This window comes from Vipera ursinii, assembly GCF_947247035.1.
Source record: "Vipera ursinii genome assembly, chromosome: 2".
NCBI lineage: Eukaryota > Metazoa > Chordata > Lepidosauria > Squamata > Viperidae > Vipera > Vipera ursinii.
The window spans coordinates 233,103,030-233,127,635 of record NC_139513.1 but is presented as its reverse complement, the minus strand read 5'-3'; the positions used below and the strand labels follow the sequence as shown (position 1 = coordinate 233,127,635).

Below are 24,606 nucleotides of genomic sequence, written 5' to 3'. Positions count from 1 at the left end.
AGAATACATATATAATGTAAGATACTGGAAAATCTAACTATGATCGGGTCAAAAGCTATGGGTTTGCAGCTATGGGGAGGGGACATTCTTTTATAAAGCCCAATTTCCTGAAAAATCCTTCATAAGGAATTTGAAGAATATTTACTAAAGTCATGGCCTCTCCTATCCCAACATCAAACTCTTTGGAGCATTAACATTGTTGTATTCCATTTATCTGAACTGCTCTGAGTGGGCATGGTAGGAAAATAACTGAAATGGATAGATAAAACATTTGCTCCTTCAGATTTATAGGATTTCTAAGATGGGAAATGGAAAACTGGTTCTATGACTCACTGCTGGATTAATCTATTCTTGGTTTCTGCCAATTTTGCCTGGGCTAGCCAAACAGACTGGCCAGTACAGAGATTAAAGGTCAACATTCCAGGGAGATCAAATTTTGGATGTCTGGAGAATTATGTATGCAATCCACAGAAGGACCTGTGAAGGATAATGATGTGTTTTCAAATGTACTTGTTGTCTATTTCCAGATAACTGGACGCAGCAATTAAATATATGAATCACAGATAGAATATGCAATTGCTATATAGGTTACTGGGAAGATGGTATCTTTACTGCCACTGTTTATCTTGCTTGAGTAAACTGTGTAATATAAATATCATTTTATATTCCTTTGTGAAGTATATCACTCCATTTGAAAATTAAATGTTTCATTTTTCCTCTTTTCTTTTCAGAAAACACTCTGTTCCTAGCATATCTGTAATAGGTGTGAAACCTTATAAATCAGTCCCACTAAAATTAAAAAATTGATAAATAAAATTATTTTAAAGCAGTGTTTATTTCATCCACAGTAATGCAAGAAACATAAAGTTCCATTAAAAAAAATGCAAAGTGTTGCTAAGATTCCTTAATAATACAACTTCCAATGAACAGTATCCTTAGTAATAAAGTAAGGTTTAAGAGATTTTTCCCCCTCTTGGCAGCGTCTTTTTGAGGAAAATAAAAAATGGAACCTGCAATTGATAAAAGTTGATTCCCATATGTACATTTTATAAAAACATAAACTGGATATCATTAAAATTTAGATTTTATTTCATGCTGTATCTATTATAGAAGGAATAATTTGAACAACATGTTCAGCAGATTCATACACAGAACTCTATTCAAAAAACACATTTCCATTTACCTTGGGTATTCCTGAGCAGTCAAGCCACTTCTGGAAAATGTTTTCAATCGCCAGACCATACCTTCCAAACAAATAAAAAATTAATCATAAATATGTAATGTATATAAGTGCGTGTGTGTGTGTGTAAAACCTTGAGTTATAACCATTGGTTCAGCAGCTATTCAAAGTTATGACAGCACTAAATGAAGGGTACTTACAACAGGACCTTGTAATTCTGGCTGTTGCAGTACTCCGCAGACACATTATTGCTATTTCTGACAATCCTGCCAGGTTCCCACAAAACAAGTCAATGGAAAAGCCGGGAGAAAGTTGAAGTTATATGAGGTCCTCATTTAACAATCCTTGTGGCCCTTGCTTAACAACAGATGTTAGAATTGTTGTTGCTAAGCAATGTGGTCACTTGATATCACCTCTTATGACCATGTCATGCTCTGTTGCTTAGCGATAGTAAATGCAGTCCCAGTTGCCATCATAACCTAAAAACTGCTATGTTCGTGTCTTTGTGTGAAACACACACCTATCTCCCCTCACACACACACACACACACACACAAAATAAAAACAGAATAGTTGCATTTACTCTTAAGAGCTTATTAATTTTTCTGTTTTTGTAATTTCTTCATAGTTTCTTAGTAAAGCATATAATGAATAGGAAATTCCAGTTATTTAAAGTTCCCTAATACGACTTTTCATATGCTGCTCCTATGTACATTCATACATGTTCACCTATAAAACATATTAGTATATATAAATTGGCATCCTTTCTTTCTGGGTTCAAGGAGAACAGCTAAGGCATGTTCCTTCTAACACAGGAGAGATGAATCTGACACGATTTGCTATACTTTCCCCATAATTTTAATAGTGTATTTGCTTTATTACGAGTGGGTTTATTGACTGTTTTTGAAGGATGTTTTGGTTTGTCAGCAACCCAGAGCTTCCAGGATTGGGCAGTATACGAATGAAATGAAATGAATCAAAACAAAATGAAACAAGACAAAACAAAATTTAATTATAGGGACCAAGACAAAGCAGTGAACCTATAAAAATATCTAAATCAACTCTCAACTGTGTATCTCTTAAAGATGGTTCAGCAGACCAAGCGCCTTAAACTCCCCATCGATGTTTAGATAAGACAAGCTAAAATTAAAAGGCATTTGGTAGAATGTCAAACATAACAATAAAACCAGTGCTCTGTGAGATCAGATCCCTGTCCCTTTTAGTCCAGCGGTCTGTTCTCACGGTGGTCAACCAACTGCACAAGGAATTCACTGGTTTCCCAGCAGATGGCCTTCAGAGGCAGTCTACATTGCCACTGAGATTAACAGCCATTGATCCCCATGACTTCTATGAATTGATAACCCCCCCTTTTTTTTAAGCCAAAGCAGGTGGGCTTTAAAATTTGTTTACAAATTCAGCCTTTTTCCCACACACTTATTTTGTTTCCATTAGTCTGATGCAACAAGAGGATAATACTTTGGAGAAATAGTTAAACCTTTGTAAGATTTTGCCAGCAAAGCATCGTTCCTTATGAAATAATCTGGTCTATAAACCCAACTGCATATTTGTAGGATATTTCATTGTAATTAGTTGAAAATATTCAAAATAGGTTTAAGCAAAAGGACAACTGCAACAGGACAGTTATTTAGTAATGTGACAGGATGACATATTCATTCACCCTAGCCTATTTGCTACTAAAACTATTGTATCTGTTTGTACCCTTCAATGGGCGAAACAGAGCATTATAGCAGTGTTTTTCAACCTTTTTTGGGCAAAGGCACACTTGTTTCATGAAAAAAATCACGAGGCACTCCACCATTAGAAAATGTTAAAAAATTTAACTCTGTGCCTATATTGACTATATATAAAGTAATTCTCTTGAATAGGAATCAAATAAACACAAAGAAAGTATTTTATAATTACTTTTCAATTTTTCCCACGGCACACCAGGCAACATCTCGCGGCACACTAGTGTGCCGCGGAACAGTGGTTGAAAAACACTGCATTATAGGACAGTATATATTTTTTTGAACTAATGAACCTGAAATGGGCTATACAATGCATTCAAAATCCAGGAGCCATGACTCCTGTGGGATTGAAATTTGGCAACGCTGTGGTCATTTCAATGCTGCCACAGTCAATGATCACAATTTTCAGCACTCTCTGCCAATTTCCTATAAGAAAAATCAATGGGGAAACTGATAGGTATTTTCTCCTGTTCCCTTTGGTTTTTTGCCTGCTTGGGTCATTTTGTTTCTTTGTTAAGATTAAAAAAAAAGTCTGAAATGATGACCATAGGTTGTATAATATATTTTAAAGCCCAAAACAGAACCGCATGTATAGTACGTAGATAATACAGGTTTCTATTTCCATCATGAAAGATAATTAGTACAGTATTTCCACTATACACAGAATTCAAAATGCAGAAGTCTAAAATTTGTTCATTTGGAGGTGAATTACTATACAAGAATTATTATATAATTATTATATAAATGAAAGTACATAACAGCAGAGGTGTGTACAGGTAATTCTCAACTGAACCCAGAATTTCTGTTGCTAAGCAAAGACAATTGTTAATTTGAGTTTTGCTCCATTTTACGATCTTCTTGCCACATCTGTTAAGTGAATCACTGCAGTTGTTAAGTTAGTAACATAGCTGTGTGAACCTGGCTTCCCCACTGACTTTGCTTGTCAGAAGGTTGCAAAAGGTGATCGTATGACACTGCAACCGTCATAAATATGAGCCAGTAACCAAGTGTCTGAAATTTAATCGTGGGGATGCTGCAGGAGTCATAAGTGTGAAAAACAGTTATACTTTTTTTCCAGTGCCGTTGTAGCTTTGAATAATCACTAATCGAATGGTTGTAAGTCAAGGACTACCTATAATCTGAACCACTGACCTAGCCATTTCCAAAAGATGCATTTTTTATGTGACAACAAGAAAAATGTCATTTATGGAGAATAACCATATTGATCAGATGTAATTAACTACCTTTAATTTAATTTATATTTTTCATTCAACTACATTAGGTTTTATTTTGGTCCTGGTCCTGTTCACTTTTTGTCTAGGTCTATCCTCTTATTAGAGTGCTGCATCCATTATTTAAAGCCAAATGCTGTTCCTGATTCCCGATACAATGTCTTGAACCATTAATACAGAGCATGGTCCACATTTGCACTGGGATCCAGGACTTCAGATATTTAAATAAAATTAGTACGATAATTTAACCACATAATTTATAAAGTAGGATCTCTTCTTTACTTTGTTATGGACTGAGTGTTATGTTACTGCTATTCATAGCAAATTTTGAACTAGTTCCCTCTAAGCTAGTTTCAAACCATATCGATTTTTAGGGCTATTGTACACAACAGGCACGTAACTTGAAAACTGTCTTTTAAAATCAGGATCAAAACAATGGCATCTTAGAAATTCAGGCTCAAGTCCGATATACTCAGAATTTATTATGAAAAGCAGATGTGATTATGAATCAAATGCTATCTCATGCCATTAAAATTGTGCTGCTTAAATGTTTTACACCACCACCCACTCCCCTACAAAGCTAATACACTGTACAAATTGCATAGAAATAAATTCTGTTTGTTTTTAAATCCAGCAGAAAGTTGAGCAACTAATATTATCTGTCGTGTACTTTATTTCTTTCTCATCATGTTTCAGGCAGTTCTATTCATTTTAGTTGTCATTTCTTATTGTCTCATCCATTTGGTTGATATTCAGTTACATTCACTTTTCCAAGTCTGCCCTGATTAAATTGGAAAATTAGTCTGCCTTCTGAGGCCACAGTCTTGGAATTTTCCATTCAGATGAAATGGTGCTTTCTGGTATAGTACAACTTCCTTAAAGCTACATTTCATTTAGACTGAATGAAGGGTCCATAGTTTCCAAATTTCTCAGAAATTTAAAAAGGGGCTGACGTTCCCTGTTCCCCAGATTGTAACTTTTACAGCTTCCTTGTGTCCAGCTGTTCAGCATTTGACTACTTACTTAAGGGTCAGGCATATTAACTGTCAGAAAGATCAAACAAATGGCCATTTAAAAATTAACCCGATGGCATCTTCTCAGATCTCCATTGCTTCAGCTTTAGACTGGATGATTTTCATGTGATTTTAACCCTACATTATTATTTCCTGAAGGTTTATATTTATCTACATAACAAATATAAGCCAATACCTTTATCAATTCCAAGAATCAATAGTGTTAGAGACAAAAGAAATTTTATTTGTTTCTTCCTTTAATTTCTTTATTTAGAAAAGCAAAGTGTGATGTTGAACCCAATTTGATCATTGCTTAGCAATGGAAGACAATAATATAAAAATATTTGTTATATAACATTTGCAATCTCTAGATATCCCTTTAATACTTCATGTCAAATGAAGACATAAAATTGTTTAATGTATTTCCACATTAAAGTTTCTCATGACATAAAAGTATTATTGTGGACTAAATGTTACACTACAAAACAGAAAGCTACTGCTGGGAAACACAATGTTAAACTACGCATTTTGGGGGGAAAAGTTTAGCAAAAGTTTATATCTGTACTATGAAGTGTTTTAAAATGGTCACAAATGACTGCTTAAAATAAGAAACTGGAAATGGCTTACATGAAGAAAAACACGTTTGAAAGGTATAATATTAGAGCAAGTGGATACATATGTTGGTTGAATCACAAAAATGTTGTTTATGTTTACATAAGGAGCATTTTGTGTTTAATTTAATCAAGATACACCTCCATCATAACCTAAAGTGCTTCTAAAGTATCATTTGATTTAAACAGAAAATTTTTATGTGATAAAACAAGTACCGTATTTTTATGATGGGGAGAAATAATCCAAAGTCTAAACTTCTTTCAGGTCAAAGAAGTATTGTATATAATTAAATCCAAATTAGTACATTTCATTTTACATGTACAAAGCTCTACTCTTTTCTTAACTTTATATTAAGAATTAAAACTTACCGTATATTGTAATTAGTGGGGAAAAAACATAATTGCCAGACATATGAGTATAGATGGCATACTTTATATAAATATGATCTATTATTTTTGGCACTGCACTTTACCTTCTCATTATTCATAATTCTGGCAGCATACTACCGGTATATGTCTGGCTATAAAATAAATAGAACCGAAATCTTGTTTTTCTTTCTGTAGGGACAAGTAATATAATTTCCACAATTTTTACTGGAAATTATAATATTCTTGGCATATTCTTAAGGAGCCATTAACTTTCTAGTTTTGTAAAATCTTAATTGATAAAATTTAGAAAAGGGAGAGTTAAGTTTATACAGAGATCCTAAGTACAACTGACTGAAACAAATTAATTTCATCAAGAAAAACACTTTTTTTTAGCAAGAAAGACAAATCCATTAAAAACTTCCACAATACTGTTCAAGCACATCATTAGCGGAAATAAAATTGATACCATAATTCAGCACCATGTGTTTGCATAATTTACTGTACATAAACCAAGCCATAAAAATGCTTTTTTAATACAAAGTAAATGGCAAGGTTTTGCAACTAAGGCGGAAAAAACAGAGAGCAGACACTGGAAACAAAGCAAGGCTAAAAAGTGCTAGTTAAGAAAAAAAAATATTTGGAAGCCCAATCTGTTCCAAGAAATTATTTTGTAAAGAATACTAATGTCCTTCAACCAAAATGTTTTACCAGGTAAGCAGAGCGCACTTGACAAAGGATTTTTTTTTTTAATGCATGGGTCTTTCACTTTTTTTTTCTTACTGGAACTTGGGACACTCTTCTCCCTTTTTAAGTTTTTGGAAGTGAAAAGATAGGGCTGATCACAGACACAATTTACTCATGTATGTCAGTGAGATAATTTATTTCAGTCGAATTTAGAACTGATTTTGAATTCAAAAACCTAAACTCTGATCCCATGACGGGACCCTAAGCTTCTTTCTATGGTTTTCCTTTCCCTGTATTTTTCTTCTCTTATAATAAAAAATATAGCACCCTAAATTTTAACAGATAGGTACGAAACACTTTAATTCAATATCATTCATAAGTTTGGTACTAATTTATTTATTTATTATTTATAATTGAATTTCTATACCACCCTTTTCCCGAAGGACTCAGGGCGGTGTACAGGGCAGTAAAAGCTTTACATACAAAAGTTAAAATGAAATTAAATTAATTAAGCCCTAACAATAAATAATTAAAAATACCCCAAACCCTTAAACCAGGCCGGCCTGTTCAAGTAAATAGGTTTTCAGATCCCGGCGGAGTGTTTTAGGCATATAAGATTATCTTAAGATATTCTCTGTAGAGATAAAACTTTAATACATTTCTGGAAAATTTACACATTAAATAAAATGTCTGAATCATGATTTTTAGACTCATTTTCACATACCCTTTTAACTGGGGGAACTCTTCTAACAATAAATGAAGAAATTCCTGGATAAAAATAACAAAATACTGTTATTGTTAAAAAGCACCCATAGCAACGTTTTTATAACTATTCATTTGATATTGATTATTCATAAAAGGCAGATGTGCTTATGAAATTCTAAGCCACAAATAATGAAAGTAGATATAAGATATGTCATGTTTTAACAACTATCTTCCTCAAAGACAAGGGCAGTACATTATATTTCCATACACTCATAATCAATTTAGCATAAACGCCAAATAGTACACTGAATGGCAAAAAAGTTAGAAGATTAAAAGTAAATATAACTATATGTATGGCTAGCTATAATTCCATATGTTTCTCTATTTATATAGATACATTAAAGTTACAGTTATATTTTTATATGTGACATTTAATCTCCTGTTTGTGATCTTTAGGTGTAAACTTGCGTAGTACGTACCTGGTAATTTCAATATCATCCAAAGACAAGTGGACAATAACCACAGGCCCAGGATAAACCCACAATTGCAGAAACACAAACGAAAATATTATGCATGCATATTATAAGACAAAAACACTAATATCCCATTATGAGGTGTACACATGCTCAGATCAAGGGAATGCTGAATGGTTATTGAAAAGGGGAAGAAATTAAAAAAAAAGGGTGAAAGGAATAGAGTATCCTACAGAAGTGAAAAAGAACCTTGCATAACTACATTCCACAGGACAACACAAGACAATGCAAGATTCCATTGTGTTATATAAGCTATATTTCAGGAGTTCAAGACTTAACATTTTAACAAGAGAAAATAAGCTGGCCATTGAGATAGTTAAGTTGTGTATACTGGTTACAAATGGCATCATTTTCGCTTTCATAATACAAAATACAGAGATGCAGTTGAGGATTCCATAGACTGGGGCAGAGATTCCCTGATTATTTCTATTACTAAGAAAAGCATTCTTCTGTCTGCATAGTTCTTTATATGTGCAGCTCAACTGATTCTTTGGCTATGTAAAAATGTCACAATATTTTAGAGAACAAGACAAATTTTCCAAACGGGATTATTATTCACCTGTATTATAATTAGTTTTAAATTTGTTAATCCATTTTGAAGTAAATCAATCAGATACTGTTCTTAAAGATATAAATAATGTAAACATTTTATGTCTGTGAAATCAATCTACACAATTACATAAGATTGTTACATGAATTCTCAATTCACATTTTTATGCCCAAGATATACTAGTATATACAATCTTTTTGATTGACTGTTGGAGGAACCAAAACCTGGAATAAAATTAAAGGCTTTCCAAACTAACCACATAATTTAAAATGAAATACAAATGCAATTATATCATAGAGTAATTTTTTCCTGGTGCAATTTTTAATTATTTTAAACACATACCAGTGACATTACGTATGAATTAGCTAATATATACATCTAGCAGCTCCATGTTATATTCATTTCTTTATTTGACCAGAAGTTATACTGAACATATTAAACTCACCAAAGATATCCATTTTTCATCACCAAACTAAATTAGGCAGCCCTAATTACACAAGTAGAATCAGCACTTTAAATTCATTTTTATTTATTTATGGTTACCAGCACTCCATCTAAAACACAAATTTCATCAAAAATATTATTCAGTGGATTCTCTAGTAGAAACTAGAATGATCTCTTTTTTAAAAAAAAATCCCTTCCTAAAGTTCCAGACTTACTTACTACTCAACTAAAATAAGCAAAAACTACTATTAAAAATATAACTGAGCTTGCAGTCAAAACGAAGGGAGAAAAGCAAACTGATTAATGCTTCATATGTGAAGTCATTTCCTTGCACCTGTGGCTCAAATCTAAGAAAAATACTACAAACGCTGCTAGAAACAAGACTAGTATTCAGAATGTGAGAATTATTTATTCTTTAGTTATTATACCGTGGTGTTCATGCTCTTAAATGGTAGGAATTCAGCCCAATTTTTCTAAACACTAAAACACTGCAGTGCTTTTATTTATTCAATATCTCATATATTTGCTTAAAAATCATATTCCAATTCAGATATAAACTCCCTGACTAGCAGAAGAATTCAGATAATTCTTTCTGCTCTGCTAGTGCAAAGAAGGAATGAATTCATATCGTTTGCCACATATGTAGTCGCAAGTCGCTGACAATCCTGACACGGATTCCTGCCAACTTATTTGTACAGGCATAGTGCACTTTAACCAAAAAAATAAAACAAAAAGAAACTTGTTCGTTTGTATGATGTAACTGCCCCACCCTTTGCAGTGCCTAGCTGCCAAAAATAGTATTATTAAAAGTGCTGCCGGGGGCCATAAAATGGTTACCTGCCCCTGATCTCATCTTGCAACAGAAGTGAACATATCACAGGATGAGCGGAAAAAAACCCCTGCAGTCTCTCTAACACAGAGACAGATCAATTGCATGCGGACAAAAATCTAAATCTGTGTAAACATATTGTCTGAAAACACCATGAATCAAAGCTTAACTGGAGTATAATTAGATGAGTGTTAGGATGAAAGGTAGGGAAAGATTGCTTTGCTCTCTCTTATGAGATTTTGTTCCATTCTTTGTTATGACATGAACGCGGGGGAGCTGGGACTTCAAAACTGTATGTCACAAGTCCCATCTCCTATTAAGGAGAACGTTGACCTGGAGTAAGAAAATGTTCTCACCACATCCAAACAACTAAAAAGCAGATTATTTGACATTAGCTTTAAAATCTGATTTGTAAACATTTGCCTCTAGGATAAGAGCAAGAACGAAATATTTCATATGGACAGAGAACAGCTGGGGAATTTATAAACCAGATTTCACAGCAGGCTGCTAGGCAAAAAGAAAATGACCAGCGGATTAACATCTCCATTGTAACGTGATCTTACTACAATGACTAATAGCCTTATGAGCTGAGATCCCCCAGTGTTTTGCAATATTTATGTAATTTGCTAACCAAATTGATTTAATATCAGGCTAGCAGAGCTAAGTGAAACAAATTGAAATCTTCAATACTGTTCACATAACAGAAGTAATGCGTGGTGTTAGCTGGTGTATAGTTAAATTGTGGTACTACGCTATTCTCAGTTGCAACTGAATCTTACTTGGCAAGATGTAAGCACATTTAACTCTCTGAAATTTACTGTTAAGAAAATATATTTATGGTTGAGGCATAAAATAAACTAAGCATTATCATCACTATAATGTTGAGCAAGCCATGTTCAGAAACATGGTTGGGTAATTCCAGAGAAGACTTTTATTGTGCAATCATTGTAAGTTTCAAGTGATAATGTGTACCTTGATTTGTAGGTGTCCCATTTTTTTTTCTTTTGGGAGAAATCTCATTTGCCTACTACAGACATGTCAAACTCGTGACGTCGCGCGATGTATCGGAGCTTTTTCTCCATTGTCGGCAATGGAGTGGACGCGGTTTCCTGATGATGCATCTGACCCAGTTTGACACCCCTGGCCTACTAGAAAAAATCCAGTAAAAAGTGGAAGGACAGAGTAACTCCATACAGTGGAAGTTTTGGTGCTCTCTGCGCTTGGTTGTTTGCTTGCATTTGGTTGTTTGCTTGCATTTCATGACCTAACTAGATAACATCATCACTGCTAATGAGTGTGGGGTTTGCTTCCTGTTTATAGAGGTAGTCTTTGACTTACAACCATTCATTTAGTGACCGTTTCAAGATACAATGGTACCGAGAAAAAGGGGCTTATGACTGTTTTTCGCACTTACAAAGTCAATGGGGAAGCCAGATTCACTTAACAACATGTTATTAACAACTGCAGTGGTTCATTTAACAACTGTGGCAAGAAAGGTCGTAAAATGGGGGCAAATCTCACTTAATAACTGCTTTGCTTAGCAACAGAAATGTGGGGCTCAATTGTGGTCGTAAATCAAGGACTACCTGTATGTAGTTGCTTGCCCTACCAGCTTTGGTGGGGGTGTAGATTCTTCCTTGGTGGTTTCTTGATTAGGGCACTGTTTTCTATCTGATTGTCTGATCCTGCTTATCAAATGTAGGATGCTGGAAGGATATTTTTGTTTACTTCCTAAGTTTTTTTATTGTCTTTTTTAAATGGTGCGTAAATATGGTTTACACATACTGTATTTTCCGGCGTATAAGACGATTGGGCGTATAAGACGACCCCCGACTTTTGAGAAGATTTTCATGGGTTAAAAAGTCGTCTTATATGCCGGAAAATACGGTAGTCCTCACTTACTGACTGCCTTGTTTAGCAACTGTTCAAAATCATGATAGTGTAAAATAAAACAGCCTCCGCAACCAGTCCCTACATTTACAGTCGTTGGAGCATCTTATGGTCAGGTAATCACCATTTATGAGTTTCACAACAAACAGAATGAAGAATGCGGAGGTGAAATTGCAACTTGCGGTCATATGATATCTCATTTAATGATCCTAGTGATCCATTTAACAACAAAGTGAAAGTGACATTGCAAATTCAGAACGGTGACATGATTCACTTAATGATTGCAGTGCTTAGCACTAGAATTGTTGGTCCTAGTTGGGCGTCAGTAACTGAGCACTACCTGCATATCTATGTGTCTATTATGGCCGATTTGTCTGAATGCCAGCATTTTTTTCTCATTTTTGGGTTTGGCTTGGTCTGCATTCTAAAAGCCTTTCATTTGGTAGCTCCTTTTCTAGATGTATGCAATACTATAAAATTGTTATTAGTTTGACTAGCCTATAATATTGATTATATAAGAAAGGTTCAAATATACATCAAAGCCATTCCATTATGTCATATTTCTAAACATCAAATTAAGGAAAATATCTTTTCAAAGATACTCTTGCCTTATATTTCTGGTTGACTGTTAAATCCTAATTTCAATGATTGCATCTTTAAAAAATGTTTTAAATCTTTGCAATATTCCATGCTAAATTACGTTTGAGCATCCCCATAATCATTCCACTTCAGTTTCATAATATTATCTAAGAGCAAGAATATGGGAGAGAGAAACTGAAATTCCAAAATTTCTATCTCAGTCCATTTCCATGAATGCCATGAGAGATTAGTTAGGTGTTATAATAAGACCTTTCCAAATTTTGGCATATTGTTTTAACATTTTCATAACCTTAAGTCTCATGCTGTTCACCCTGCTCTCTTTGCACATTGCTATCTCTGAAGATCATATACATACTATTTAATTTTCTGATATGCCTTCAGCAAGAAAATGACGTGCACAAATACCTGAGAGAGTATCAGTTGTCCATGAAATGCTTGCACGTATTTTCTTAAAAAAGCAAAATATGCAGCTTCTCCAATTTTTTCTGTGAATGTCCGAAGCAAGAAATAACCCTAGAAGAAACCAAGGCAGGGCAGTTCTCAGTTTCAGATCTGCTCTGAAGATAGCAAAATGACTAACAAAATATCAGCACATCGTAATTATCTTACATGGTATTTACTTGGACTTCATCTGGCCAATAAATATTGGCAATGGAAACTTACACCCTATCTTTTCTGATTTCTTCATTTTTTTATTGTTTTGGATTTTAGGCTCTTTGTTGCTAACTGGTAAACAAAAAAAGCAATGAAATATTATAAAATTATTGTTATCAAAAGCAGTTAGATCATTATGCAGGTAGTCCTCGGCTTATGATCACAATTGGGACCAGGTTTCCACTGCTAAGCATGGTGGTCTTTAAGTGAAAATTGTCTTCCCTGTCGACTTTGCTTGTTGGAAGCCAGTCAGAAAGGTCAGAAATTGCAGTCACATGACCCCGGGATGCTGCAATCATCACAAATACGTATCTATTCCCTAGTGCCCAAATTTTGATGATGTGACCATGGGTGAGGCTGTGTGAGGGCCAGTTGTAAGTCACTTTTTCCAGTGCCGTTATAACTTTGAATGATTGATAAATGAATGAGTATAAATCGAGGACTACCTATAATAATCATGAGATGATAAAACTGATCATTACTACATAGTGCAACAATATTATCAACATACGGATTACAATCTTCTAAGGACTACTAACAAAAAAGTATTAGACCTATTTTCCCTGGGAATGTATTAAAGAGAAGAGATTTCATGCAGAGGTCCTTTCCCTAATACTTATTAAAATCCTTGATTGTGATCCTCACAATGGACATAAATGGGTATCTGTATCCACAATAGTACTTCTAGAGGGACTGAAGTAAGATATATGTTCAGACATTAAAATTTTTGTAAAAGATCACTGATCAAATGTGTTCTTGTGTGAAAAGACTTTTAATGTTTCATTTAACATGGGAAAGACAAAATACCAAATAGAACGTTACATTCTTTTATATATCTTATTCCACACATCCCATACTATGAGGTTTGGTTTTGCTTTCCTACCCTGTCTGAAGGAGGAAAACCTTCTCCGTTCTACTTTTAATTGCTTTGAATGGCCATTTCAACATCTGTTGAATGGTCAAGGGGTGGTCAATTTTCTCCCATTCAAAAGAGAGATCCTTTTTCAGGATTTTTTAACATACACTTCTAACTTGATCTGGGACTTAATCCCTGGTTCTCCCAATGTTGATTATGGATCTGTTTAGATTGCTGGCTATTTGCCTTATTAATCTGCACTCTTGGAAAACTGTTCTTACTTGTTATTACTTCTACCAGAACATTTGGTAAATTGGCTGCTCTTTGATTAGCTGACACGCATCTTACTTTCCATAAAATACTGTCATCAAACGGTACCTTTTTCTAAGTACCACAATCAAGTCATATATTTTCTATTTCTTTTCAATATGTCCACTGCTAGGTCATTGCTGCTAGAAATTTCTTCTATGAGCTGGTTGAGCTCCCTTGATCTAAGCCTAGTCAAAGGCTGCATTAACTTCTAGGATCTGCTCTGACACAGTTCATTGAAAGAAGTAAGGATGACTGTAGCCCAGACTCAATATGCCACATTCATAAAACAGTACCACGTAGATCAGGGGTCTTCAAACTTGGCCCTTTTATGACTTGTGGACTTCAACTCCCAGAATTCTTCAGCCAGCGTGCCTGACTGAGGAATTCTGGGAGTTGAAGTCCACAAGTCATAAAAGGGCCAAGTTTGAAGACCTCTGACTTTAGATGTTCACTCCCAACATAATGCTTCACGTATGAAAGCAATCCTGAAAATGTAAGCCCATGTCCAAGTAACACATGCTACTCGGCTCTTTCTGTGATTCATAGAGACCACAGAAATGTTACCTAGAACTCTGTTTTCTCAGTAGCCAATCTTCTTGGTTATTTCCAAGGGTCACCGTACAGGAATTTGCAGGATTGCATTATGTATTGAATGGAATGGTTTTTGCATGACTCCATCACACTCTCTAAGCTTTAGAAAAAATCTAAAGGTACTGTATATGGTGCAGATACATACACCTGCATTTCTGAATGCACTATAACAAATCACAAAATTTGAACAGGTTCACAGAAGATATTCTGGCGCTTTGAAAATGTAATATCAGCATGTTAAATTTCTATGCATAAAACATCTGGTTTCCAATAACAGCATTAAGCATTCTGACCTTTAAGTAGTGAACCTGCATGAAGATTTTTTCAGCATTGAGGCCATGTTTGACTACAGAGGAACCAGATTCAATCACTTTGCCCGTTTTCTCTTTGTTTGGCCTAAAAGGATACAAAATAGTAACATGATTTTAGATGAAGTGACAGAAATATATTTATTATTTCATTAAAATTTCATTAACAAAACATTTGATTAAAAATAGGAACAGCATATTTAACTCATGGACCTGGTTCTGAAACCTCTGTTCAATGAAACTCTCTTCGTGGAAAAGTAGTGCAATGATACAATTTTCTACTGTAATATTGTGTGCATGGCTAAATAAAAAGCTGACACTGAACCGACAGCCCAAGTTAAGCTGGTGTGAAGCTACTTAACACTTCTCCCAGACATTATATCATATCGTGTGGCATTCTGCTAAGATACGTTACACAGACAGGATCATCACATCATAGCAAAGGGAAATGAGAAGTGATGGAAACATTCTAAATGAAGGGGGGGGAAATCCAGCTACATATTTTGTTTGGTTTTATCCAAACTTCACTTAAGCAGCTCACAAGGCCATACCTATCAAGTAAACATCGTATTTCATCTATGTCTACCATGTTTAAAATGTGCCAGGTTTTCCCTTATTTTTCTTCTATTTTATAATTTCTTCCTTTAGAAAACAATGACACACTATGTTTTGGTCTCCAAATTCTCATTCAGGAGGTCTGCAATATCCTCTACCAGTTCTGAGTGATTTGATTCTTCATCAATTAATAGTCACTCCCTGTAGCTCTGCCAGAAATGCATTCATTTGCAGAATTTTTATACTAGCCATATCATTAAATTATTCTGTTTACAGCATAGATTTAAATACACACACCTTGTTCTGCTTCAGTTCAAATGACAACTTGCTATAGTGAAGCATTTATATAATTTCTCATGAAAGCTGGTTTCTATACAGGTAATCCTCAACTTATAACCTTTTGTTTCATGACCGTTCAAAGTTACAATGGCACTGAGAAAATAACTTATGACCATTTTTCAAATGACCGTTAGGCACCCCCATAGTCAGGTGATCAAAATTCAGACGCTTTGGCAACTGGCATGTATTTATGACAGTTGTAGTGTCCCAGGTTCATGTGATCACCTTTTGCAACCTTCTGACAAATACACCACCTGGTTTTTTGCAAACAAGAAAACAGCAGCAGTCCATTTAATTTTGTGTTATATTTATTAGCCAATAAATTACACTAAATAATTTTAGCTTATCTTTTGATACTGGGAATTACTCCAATTCCTTTACCTACCGGTACTTTATTTCTTCTTTCTGTACAGTTTCCAGCATAAATAGCAGCTGAATGTTGGTTTTACGTTCTTTTACATTTATATGGCAATAAATCACAAGTTTTAATAGTTGAAAAATGCCATTAAAATTGAACTTATTTAAAAAGCTGCCATATATGGCAGGTTGCATTCTGTAAGAGAATCTCATGTGTGTGTGTTTGTGTGTGTGTGTGTGTGCGTGTACACACACACACACACACACACACACACACAAAGGCAAAGGTTCCCCCACACATGCGTGCTAGTCGTTTCCAGCTCTAGGGGCCGGTGCTCATCTCCGTTTCAAAGCTGAAGATCCAGAGCTTGTCCGAGACGTCTCTGTGGTCATGTGGCCGGCATGACTAGACGCCAAAGGCGCACGGAACACTGTTACCTTCCCACCGTAGTGGTCCCTATTTTTCTACTTGCATTTTTACGTGCTTTTGAACTGCTAGGTTGGCAGAAGCTGGGACGAGTAACAGGTGCTCACTCTGTTACGTGGCACTCGGGATTCGACCCGCCAAACTGCCAACCATTTGATCGACAAGCTCAGCGTCCTAACCCACTGAGCCACCGCATCCCATATATATATATATATACACACACACACATACTTCATATTTCTCAAAATGGCTAAAATGTGGTTTTAAAAATTCTTTAATCACAAATTAAAATGTAATTGAATTGAAAGGGTACATAAAAGCTACAAGGTTCAACCCCGTTCAGAAATCTGAACTGAAGCATCTGGCTGTCTATCTTCCACAGTTAGGCCTTTATCACAACAATCCATACACACACCCAAATATACTGTATAGACAACCATTACCAATCACCCTGTCAATCAGTAGCTGCATGGAGTCTAATGATAAGGCAGCCTCTTCTATCCATGGCACTGTTGGAAATACGAGAATTGAATGTGATTATTTAAATGGGAAGAGAAGTTAGGCATGATGGAGGTGTGAATCCAGCAGCTCTTTATGATCTATTGATCATACTGTGATGTACAGTGTAGATAGGTGGTTAAGGATTTATCCATGCCCCTTATTTATTTAATATTTTTTTTATTTAATAATATTTCTATACCGCCCTTCTCTGGCTGCTGTTTGTCTTCTCAACTTCAACAACTTTAATAGATGTGACTTCAACTCCCAGAATTCCCCAGCCAGCATGGGTGACTTCCTTCAGCCTTCACATTCACAAAGAGCATGTGCTCTTAGACTCTCCTCCTCATAGGATGTAGCTAGCTAGGTGGTAGGTTTGGCCTAAAAATGTAATGCATTTCTATTATAATTATAAAACCAGCTTCACTAATTCTTGCTGGACTTAGATTTACGCCTTCAGGAACTCTCACCTGTATACCCATAATATTTGAACAGCTAACATGGAGGTCAAACAGGAGCTGGGCACAGTGGAAGACTCTCAGGACAACTATCATAGCAGAGAAATGTTAAAAGTAGAAAGCTTTGAACTCCCTAACTATGACATTTTTTTGATCTAGCCACTCTCTTTGAGCCCCAATTTAACTGAGAAACATTTTTGAAAAGTAGGAGGTGGTGAGATTAATCCTTTAAATCTTCTTAAAAGCCTCGTATCAGTTCTTGGCTCTAGGTTGGGAGGTTATATCAGCTAATGGAATCTCAGTATTAATATTCAGCTCTTTTAACATTTCAAACTATATAAAATGGGTTTCGAGAAGCTCCCTGGCACCTCATCTTTGGAGGTAGTTTCAACAGGGTTGTGTAGTACTTTAGATCTGAGGGCAAAATGAAGCTTCAAAGGTGAGGGACACTCATACTGCTCTTCTTGGCTCTTGACTTATGACAAATATTGAGCCCAGAATTTCCATTGCTTTTCAAAGCAGTTTTTAAGTGAGTTGTGCCCCATTTTACAACCTTTTTTGTCACAGTTATTAAATGAATCCCTGGTGTTAATAACTCATGCTGCCGTTCAGCAAATCTGGTTTTCCTCTTTGACTTTGCTTGTTTGGGAGCCAGCTGATCACAAAAAAAGTGATCAAATGACCCTGGGACATGCAACTGTCATAAATACATGTCAGTTATCAAGGGCCCGAATTTTAATCACAAGACCATGGGGGGCGCTGCAATAGTCATGTGTAAAACAGCCACAATGGTCATTCTGCCCTCTTTACCTTCAGCCCAATGCTAGAAAAAACAGATTTTCACCTTTGAATCTGAAGTTCAGAAGAGACCTACCACTTAGGTTTCAACATGGGAAGAAGTTTATAATGAATTCCCTGCATACAGACTTGTATGAAAAGTTTAATTTTCAAACTGGGGTAGTTCAAAAACCAACATGGAATGAATTTCAGTGGGTATACTGTTTCAGAATAAAGTCCTGCTCTACACAGAGACTTCCTATACACAATTGTCTAGACTAGAGATTTGAGCCGCAACTTTCTGTGAAGCATTACACATAAATACATGAATAGCAGCATACTCCAATCTGAATTCCATGCATAACTATGCATGCTATTGGAAGGCTGGAGACATTTCATGGAATAATGAAACATAAGCAAAGCCAACCATGAATTAACCATTTCTCTATACAATTTCAAAGAAAGGGGTTTATACCTTAAAGACTTGGAACGTAAGCACAGGTAAACCGTAGTGCCAAATCCAGCTCCAGGTCTCCATTCAACAGTAAATAATAGAGTCAGTATATTTTAGAACCAATCAGTGAATTTTTACATTTAAGAAAGAAACTTTAGACTGAAAGAATATATATATCAGGCTATTTATATGCAAAAAAGTGTTCTTTAAATAAGTCTTCCACATTTTAATATTGTCATTGGTATTCTGTGTGATGGTAATAATAAATAGATATGATGCAGAAAACAGAAAGCTCTGTCCAACAGAATTTGTGGTTCCAATAAATAAATTATGTGAGAAAGGAAATCTTTTATTTTTTTTCTGGAATCAACATTTACGACAGTTAAGCTTCTTTTTATGATTCCAGTAGCAATTTACAGCCAAAACGTATACAGCCAGAAATAAATCCCACTGAATTGCACAAGACTGCATTCCAGAGTTGTTTTCTTTAATTTGTCTTCACTATCCTTACATCACTTTGGCTCACTCATATTTTCCAATATCCTCTTTGGGGGGAAAAAAGTGCAATGACTTAATCTGATCATTTGAATATGCTTAATTTTCAGTGGAAAAACAACCTGGAAAGAGCCTTGGTGGAGCAGTGGGCTAATGCCTCCTTAAGTAACACCAGCTGCCTGCAATTAGTGCAGGTTCGCATCCCACCAGACTCGAGGTTGACTCAGCCTCCCATCCTTCCCAGGTAGGTAAAATGAGGACCCAGATTGTTGGGGGCAGTTAAGCTGACTTTGTAATAATGCCGCTTGGGGGCTCCCGAAAGCCCTAATAAGCAGGCATATACATAGAATGAAGGCTATTGCTAAGCACATTGATTTGTGCTTCTTAGATTGTAAGCCGCCCTGAGTCTTCAGAAAAGGGCGGGATATAAATGGGATTTTAAAAAGAGAGGAAAGACAGAGCCAAAGTAAGCAGCCTGAACTATACCTTAAAACCTGCAGATCCAGTTCAGAATTCTGCACTTCATCCATCAGACGGTGCCAGCGCAGCAAAGTTTTCAGCTCCTGTTGCTCTTTTGCTTCAGTGACTGATAGCTGCTTGGGACAACAAACACACTGTTCGCTGTTAATTTTTTCCTGATTTTTCCCCCAATAATTTCTGAATAGAAAGCATAACAGAAGTTATGTTATACTATTAATATAATTTATGTATAAATTTGCATCTGTATGTGCATATTGATTTACACAAGCACATATGCACACGTGCACCCTACATTTAAACATGGTACGACAGAGGAATCACAGAGGCTTTGCAGAAATGAAAATAACTGTTCCAAGTATTAATTTGGGAGATATTTAGTTTTAATAACAGTTTATCTATGCATAAGTAATATTGCTCCAGGGATCCCTTATGTCTTCAGACTGCCTGGAAGATTTATCCTTTTAAAATGCAAGCTGTTGCTGCAAAGACAGAGTAGAACTTCTGCATAAAAAGCAAACAAAGCAACTTCAAACTCACAGAATGTATTAATGATGGTGTGTCTGTCTGTATATTTGTATGTGTGTAAATCAATATGATGCAGTGGTTGAGGCACCAGACTAAAAGTGGCAAACCAGGAATTCTAGTCATGAAACCAGACATGAAACCAGTGGGGTGACCTAGGGCCAGTCACTCTCTCTCAGCCCTGGGAAGAAAGTAAGGGCAAACCACTTCTGAAATCTTGTCAAGAAAACTGCAGGCACCTGTCCAGGCAGTTGCCAACACACTGCCTCAAAGGCACACCCACCCAATAAGTTTAGTGTTCTCTGATTTTGCAGGCAAAATAGCCCCCCAAAAGAAAAAAAAAAGAATGAATAGGGAAGCACACCAAAAATTCAGCAATTGAGGCAGATGTTCTAGTCATCACAGTTTGCAGATTCAATTTGCAGAGTCAATCTCAAGAGAGTTATTAATCAATACTAGGTGTTACAGGCATCAAATTATTCATGGTATACTAGACCAAAGAAATAATGGCTACTTTTTCAGTTCTGAAAGCATGAAGGCCACCTGACTCTCAGATTTACACCCTGTTGTGAATGGCTTAGCAAAGTGATACTGAATGATTTTTAAAAAATTAAGACAGACTTCAAAAGAATATGGAACTCAGCACGTGTACAGAATATAAGTAGAGTTTTTAGCAGGACTACTATCTGATCAAAAGAAATTTTAATAAACTAATTGCATATTATTGGTCAATTAAGGACAGGCTCCCCCAAAGAAGAAAGATATGTGGTAATTCTTCCACGTGGGTGTACAGGTAGTCTTCGACTTATCATCACAATTGAGCCCAAAATTTCTGTTCCTAAGTGAGTCATTTGTTAAGTGAGTGTTGCCCCATTTTACAACATTTCTTGACACAATTGTTAAGTGAATCACTGCAGTTAAGTTAGTAACACAGTTATTAAGTGAATCTGTCTTCCCCCACTGACTTTGCGTATCAAATGGTCACGAAAGATGATCACGTGTCACCCCACCCCCAGGACCCTACAACTATCATATGTATGACTCAATTGCCAAATGTCTGAATTTTGATCACATGACCATGGGGATGTTGCAATGGTGGTTAAGTGTGAAAAATGATCATAAGTCACTTTACCCAGTGCCGTTGCAACTTTGTTCAGTCACTGAATTAATGGTTGTAAGTTGAGGAATACCTGTAGTACAATATATTGGCTTTTTTTTTTAATCTCAGCCAAGGCACATTTCCAACAAAAAAATAATTCTGTAATATGCTGCTCCACGTTAAATAATAATTCTTTACAAATCTGGTATACGGTCAACTGGAAACATCGTTAAATATTTTGAACATTTACTAATGGGCCTTGGTGGAGCAGTGGGCTAATGCCTCCTTAAGTAACACCAGCTGCCTGCAATTAGTGCAGGTTCGCATCCCACCAGGCTCAAGGTTGACTCAGCCTTCCATCCTTCCGAGGTAGGTAAAATGAGGACCCAGATTGTTGGGGGCAATAAGCTGACTTTGTAATAATGACGCTTGGGGGGGGGGCGGAAGCCCTAATAAGCAGGCATATACATAGAATGAAGGCTATTGCTAAGCACATTGATTTGTGCTTTAAATTATAAGCCACCCTGAGTCTTCGGAGAAGGGCGGGATATAAATGGGATTAAAATAAAATAAATAAAATAATGGAACAAATTAAATATTTCAAGCCCTATTGTATAAAGATGTGCTCCTGTGTGCACCAATGTATGTTACATGTTGCACACAGATGCTTGTCTTATCGTACAATTGCTGTAGAATAATGCTGCCAAGCTAGTTTTTAGAGTGACTAACGAATGAATAACAAGTCTTTCATATCTTACAAATGAAGGCAGATATACTTGTCCCAAGATAATGTTCCAAGATCCAATCTGGGTCGGTCTCCGGGACTGTGCTGTTCTGTGAGTGGTATTTATATGGTGCCTATCATATGAGCCTTTTTAGATGATGGTTGAGGTGTACTGATGGTTGGCTTTTAAGTTGTAGGCTGTCATTTGCTTGTGCTGCCCAGCCCTCGCTTTCTAAGTACTTGATATGCTGCTGGTAAATAAGCAGTCCTGTTGATTCATGAGGGGCCTGTTTCCCAGGCTTCAATCACTTCCCTGGCTGCTTTTGTGCCTGCTCATCCAACAATCTTAGTAGCTGCAAAGTTGAGAACCCAGTAAGTCAAACAGCTGGAGACCAGTATGTCTATGAAGATTCTCAGTCATCCAGGTCATAGTTATCCCAAAGATGCCTTTTCACAAGGCAATTGGACTTTCTTGGGTTTTTTTTTTCTTTGAAGATGTTATGTTTCTCATCCAAGAGGCTTCTTCAGATCTGACTGGATGGTGGGGAATGGAAGAAGTTCCATTACCCACCATCCAGTTAGAGCTGAAGAAGCTTCTTGGATGAGAAGCGAAACGTCTTCAAAGAAAAAACAACAACAAGAAAGTCCAGTCGCCTCATGAAAAAGCATCTTTGGGATAGCTGGAGAGTAGGTACTTATTTGAACAATTCAAGCAGAACCACAATCATTTGTCACAAGATGGGGAGAGAAAGGAAGAAACCAGGTACAAGACCAACCACATGGCACATGCAACATATTTTGGAAGCTGTAGAACACAGCTTCCGAGATCTGCAAGTGGGCATTGCAAACTGCCCAGAGGCTACCATGCGAGGACAAATTATGCATTGTAAAGATCACTTGGAGGTGGGAGATACTTCCTATGTAATCTACTGAATCCCCTCCATGGATTGTCCCTGTGACTATGCAGATCAGACAGGGAGGAAGCTAACCACTATATAAATACCACACAGGGAACAGTATTACACTCTGCTAGAGTGAAGTTCCCTGAAGATCAGCTCCAGCATGAGTCAGAAGACACACACTCTGGTCCCAGTGACCGACCCAGATTGTATCTTTTGTGTTTTCTTTGCAAAACTTTGATTTTTTATTTTATAGGCCATCCAGAGTCACTTTACAGGGGAGATGGGCAGCATAAAAATTTAATAAATAGTAAATAAATAAACCAAGAAGGGGGAAACTGTGCTGAAGAAAAGCTCCATAAATGAGTAGAAAAATTCAAGTCTTCAAAATCAAATTGGAGATGGTTGAAGAAAATTGGAAAGTGAATATAATAACCAAAAGATAAGTTAATTTAGCAGGGTAGGAGACAGCTTTGAAAGTTAATTTGATGGGGTTAATCTGAATGACTTGTGATAAAAGTCACTCAAGTGAAATTCACTAATCTGAAATTAGTGAAAGTAGTAAATTTACAGGTTCTAGATAAATTCATGTTATAGCAGAGATTAGGTTTTGAATGTTTGAAGCCAAATCAATTAAACAATACTGAAGTCAGGAAAGGTGATGGTAGATTTTGGACACATAATACATAAAAAAAGAATGCTTGGGGAAAAAAAACTCCTGATGTTTGGGAATTTGGGCAACCCATTTTTCTTTCAATCTCAGTATGTAATGCCCTATAGGAGCAAAGGAAAGGCTTAATAGTTAGGAATTCTGCATGCTTTTGCCTTTTATTCAGCCATTGGCACTGAGGATGTCACTTGTTTCCATCAATTTTGTTTCATCTAAACATATTTGGGAAGCTTACAAGCAGGACATGAAAGAAAATTTAATTTAGCTCTTTGTCCTAACTTTCCTAATCTAGTTGCTCCTAGGATTAGCTGTCAGATGAGTTCTTGCAAGCTGAGCCTTGTTTTCAATTGCCTCTGATGTTTTCCAAACACCAGGATTTCCCCCCCCTCCCCCAATGATTCTTGTATTTGTATTATGTGTCCAAAATGTTTAAGCTTTAGCTGAATTATTTGTGTTTCCACTGATCAATTCTGTTTTACTTCTTCTAATATTTAAGGTAAAACCTCTACACTAATCAGGAAGGCATAGCATGAATAGAATGTGGCAAAAAGAAATGATTCCAAGTTTAGTGATTGTTTGGCTATCCAACTCGCAAACCACAGCTTGCAATTAGGAAAAACATAGAAAACACACACTGAGACACACACACAGAAACATATAACAGGTCAGTAAAGAAAATTAATCAAGATAAGATCAACACAAAAGCAAAAAGGGGGCTCTAGAATCATCCTATCTCCGAGGTCA

The 24,606-nt window shown here is 36.1% G+C and overlaps 1 protein-coding gene across 1 annotated transcript in view; it reads right to left on the bottom strand.

Annotated features, from left to right (window-relative positions):
- The window catches only part of AOPEP (aminopeptidase O (putative)), a 203,648-nt gene that overhangs the window by 110,466 nt on the left and 68,576 nt on the right, over window positions 1-24,606 (bottom strand). The window contains exons 7-11 of the mRNA XM_083351985.1: window positions 19,955-20,061; window positions 15,094-15,196; window positions 12,793-12,900; window positions 7,561-7,604; window positions 1,184-1,244 (exon numbers count right to left, since the gene is read on the bottom strand). Of these exons, the coding sequence (XP_083208111.1) occupies window positions 1,184-1,244; window positions 7,561-7,604; window positions 12,793-12,900; window positions 15,094-15,196; window positions 19,955-20,061 (423 nt within the window). The remainder of the gene's footprint in view (window positions 1-1,183; window positions 1,245-7,560; window positions 7,605-12,792; window positions 12,901-15,093; window positions 15,197-19,954; window positions 20,062-24,606) is intronic.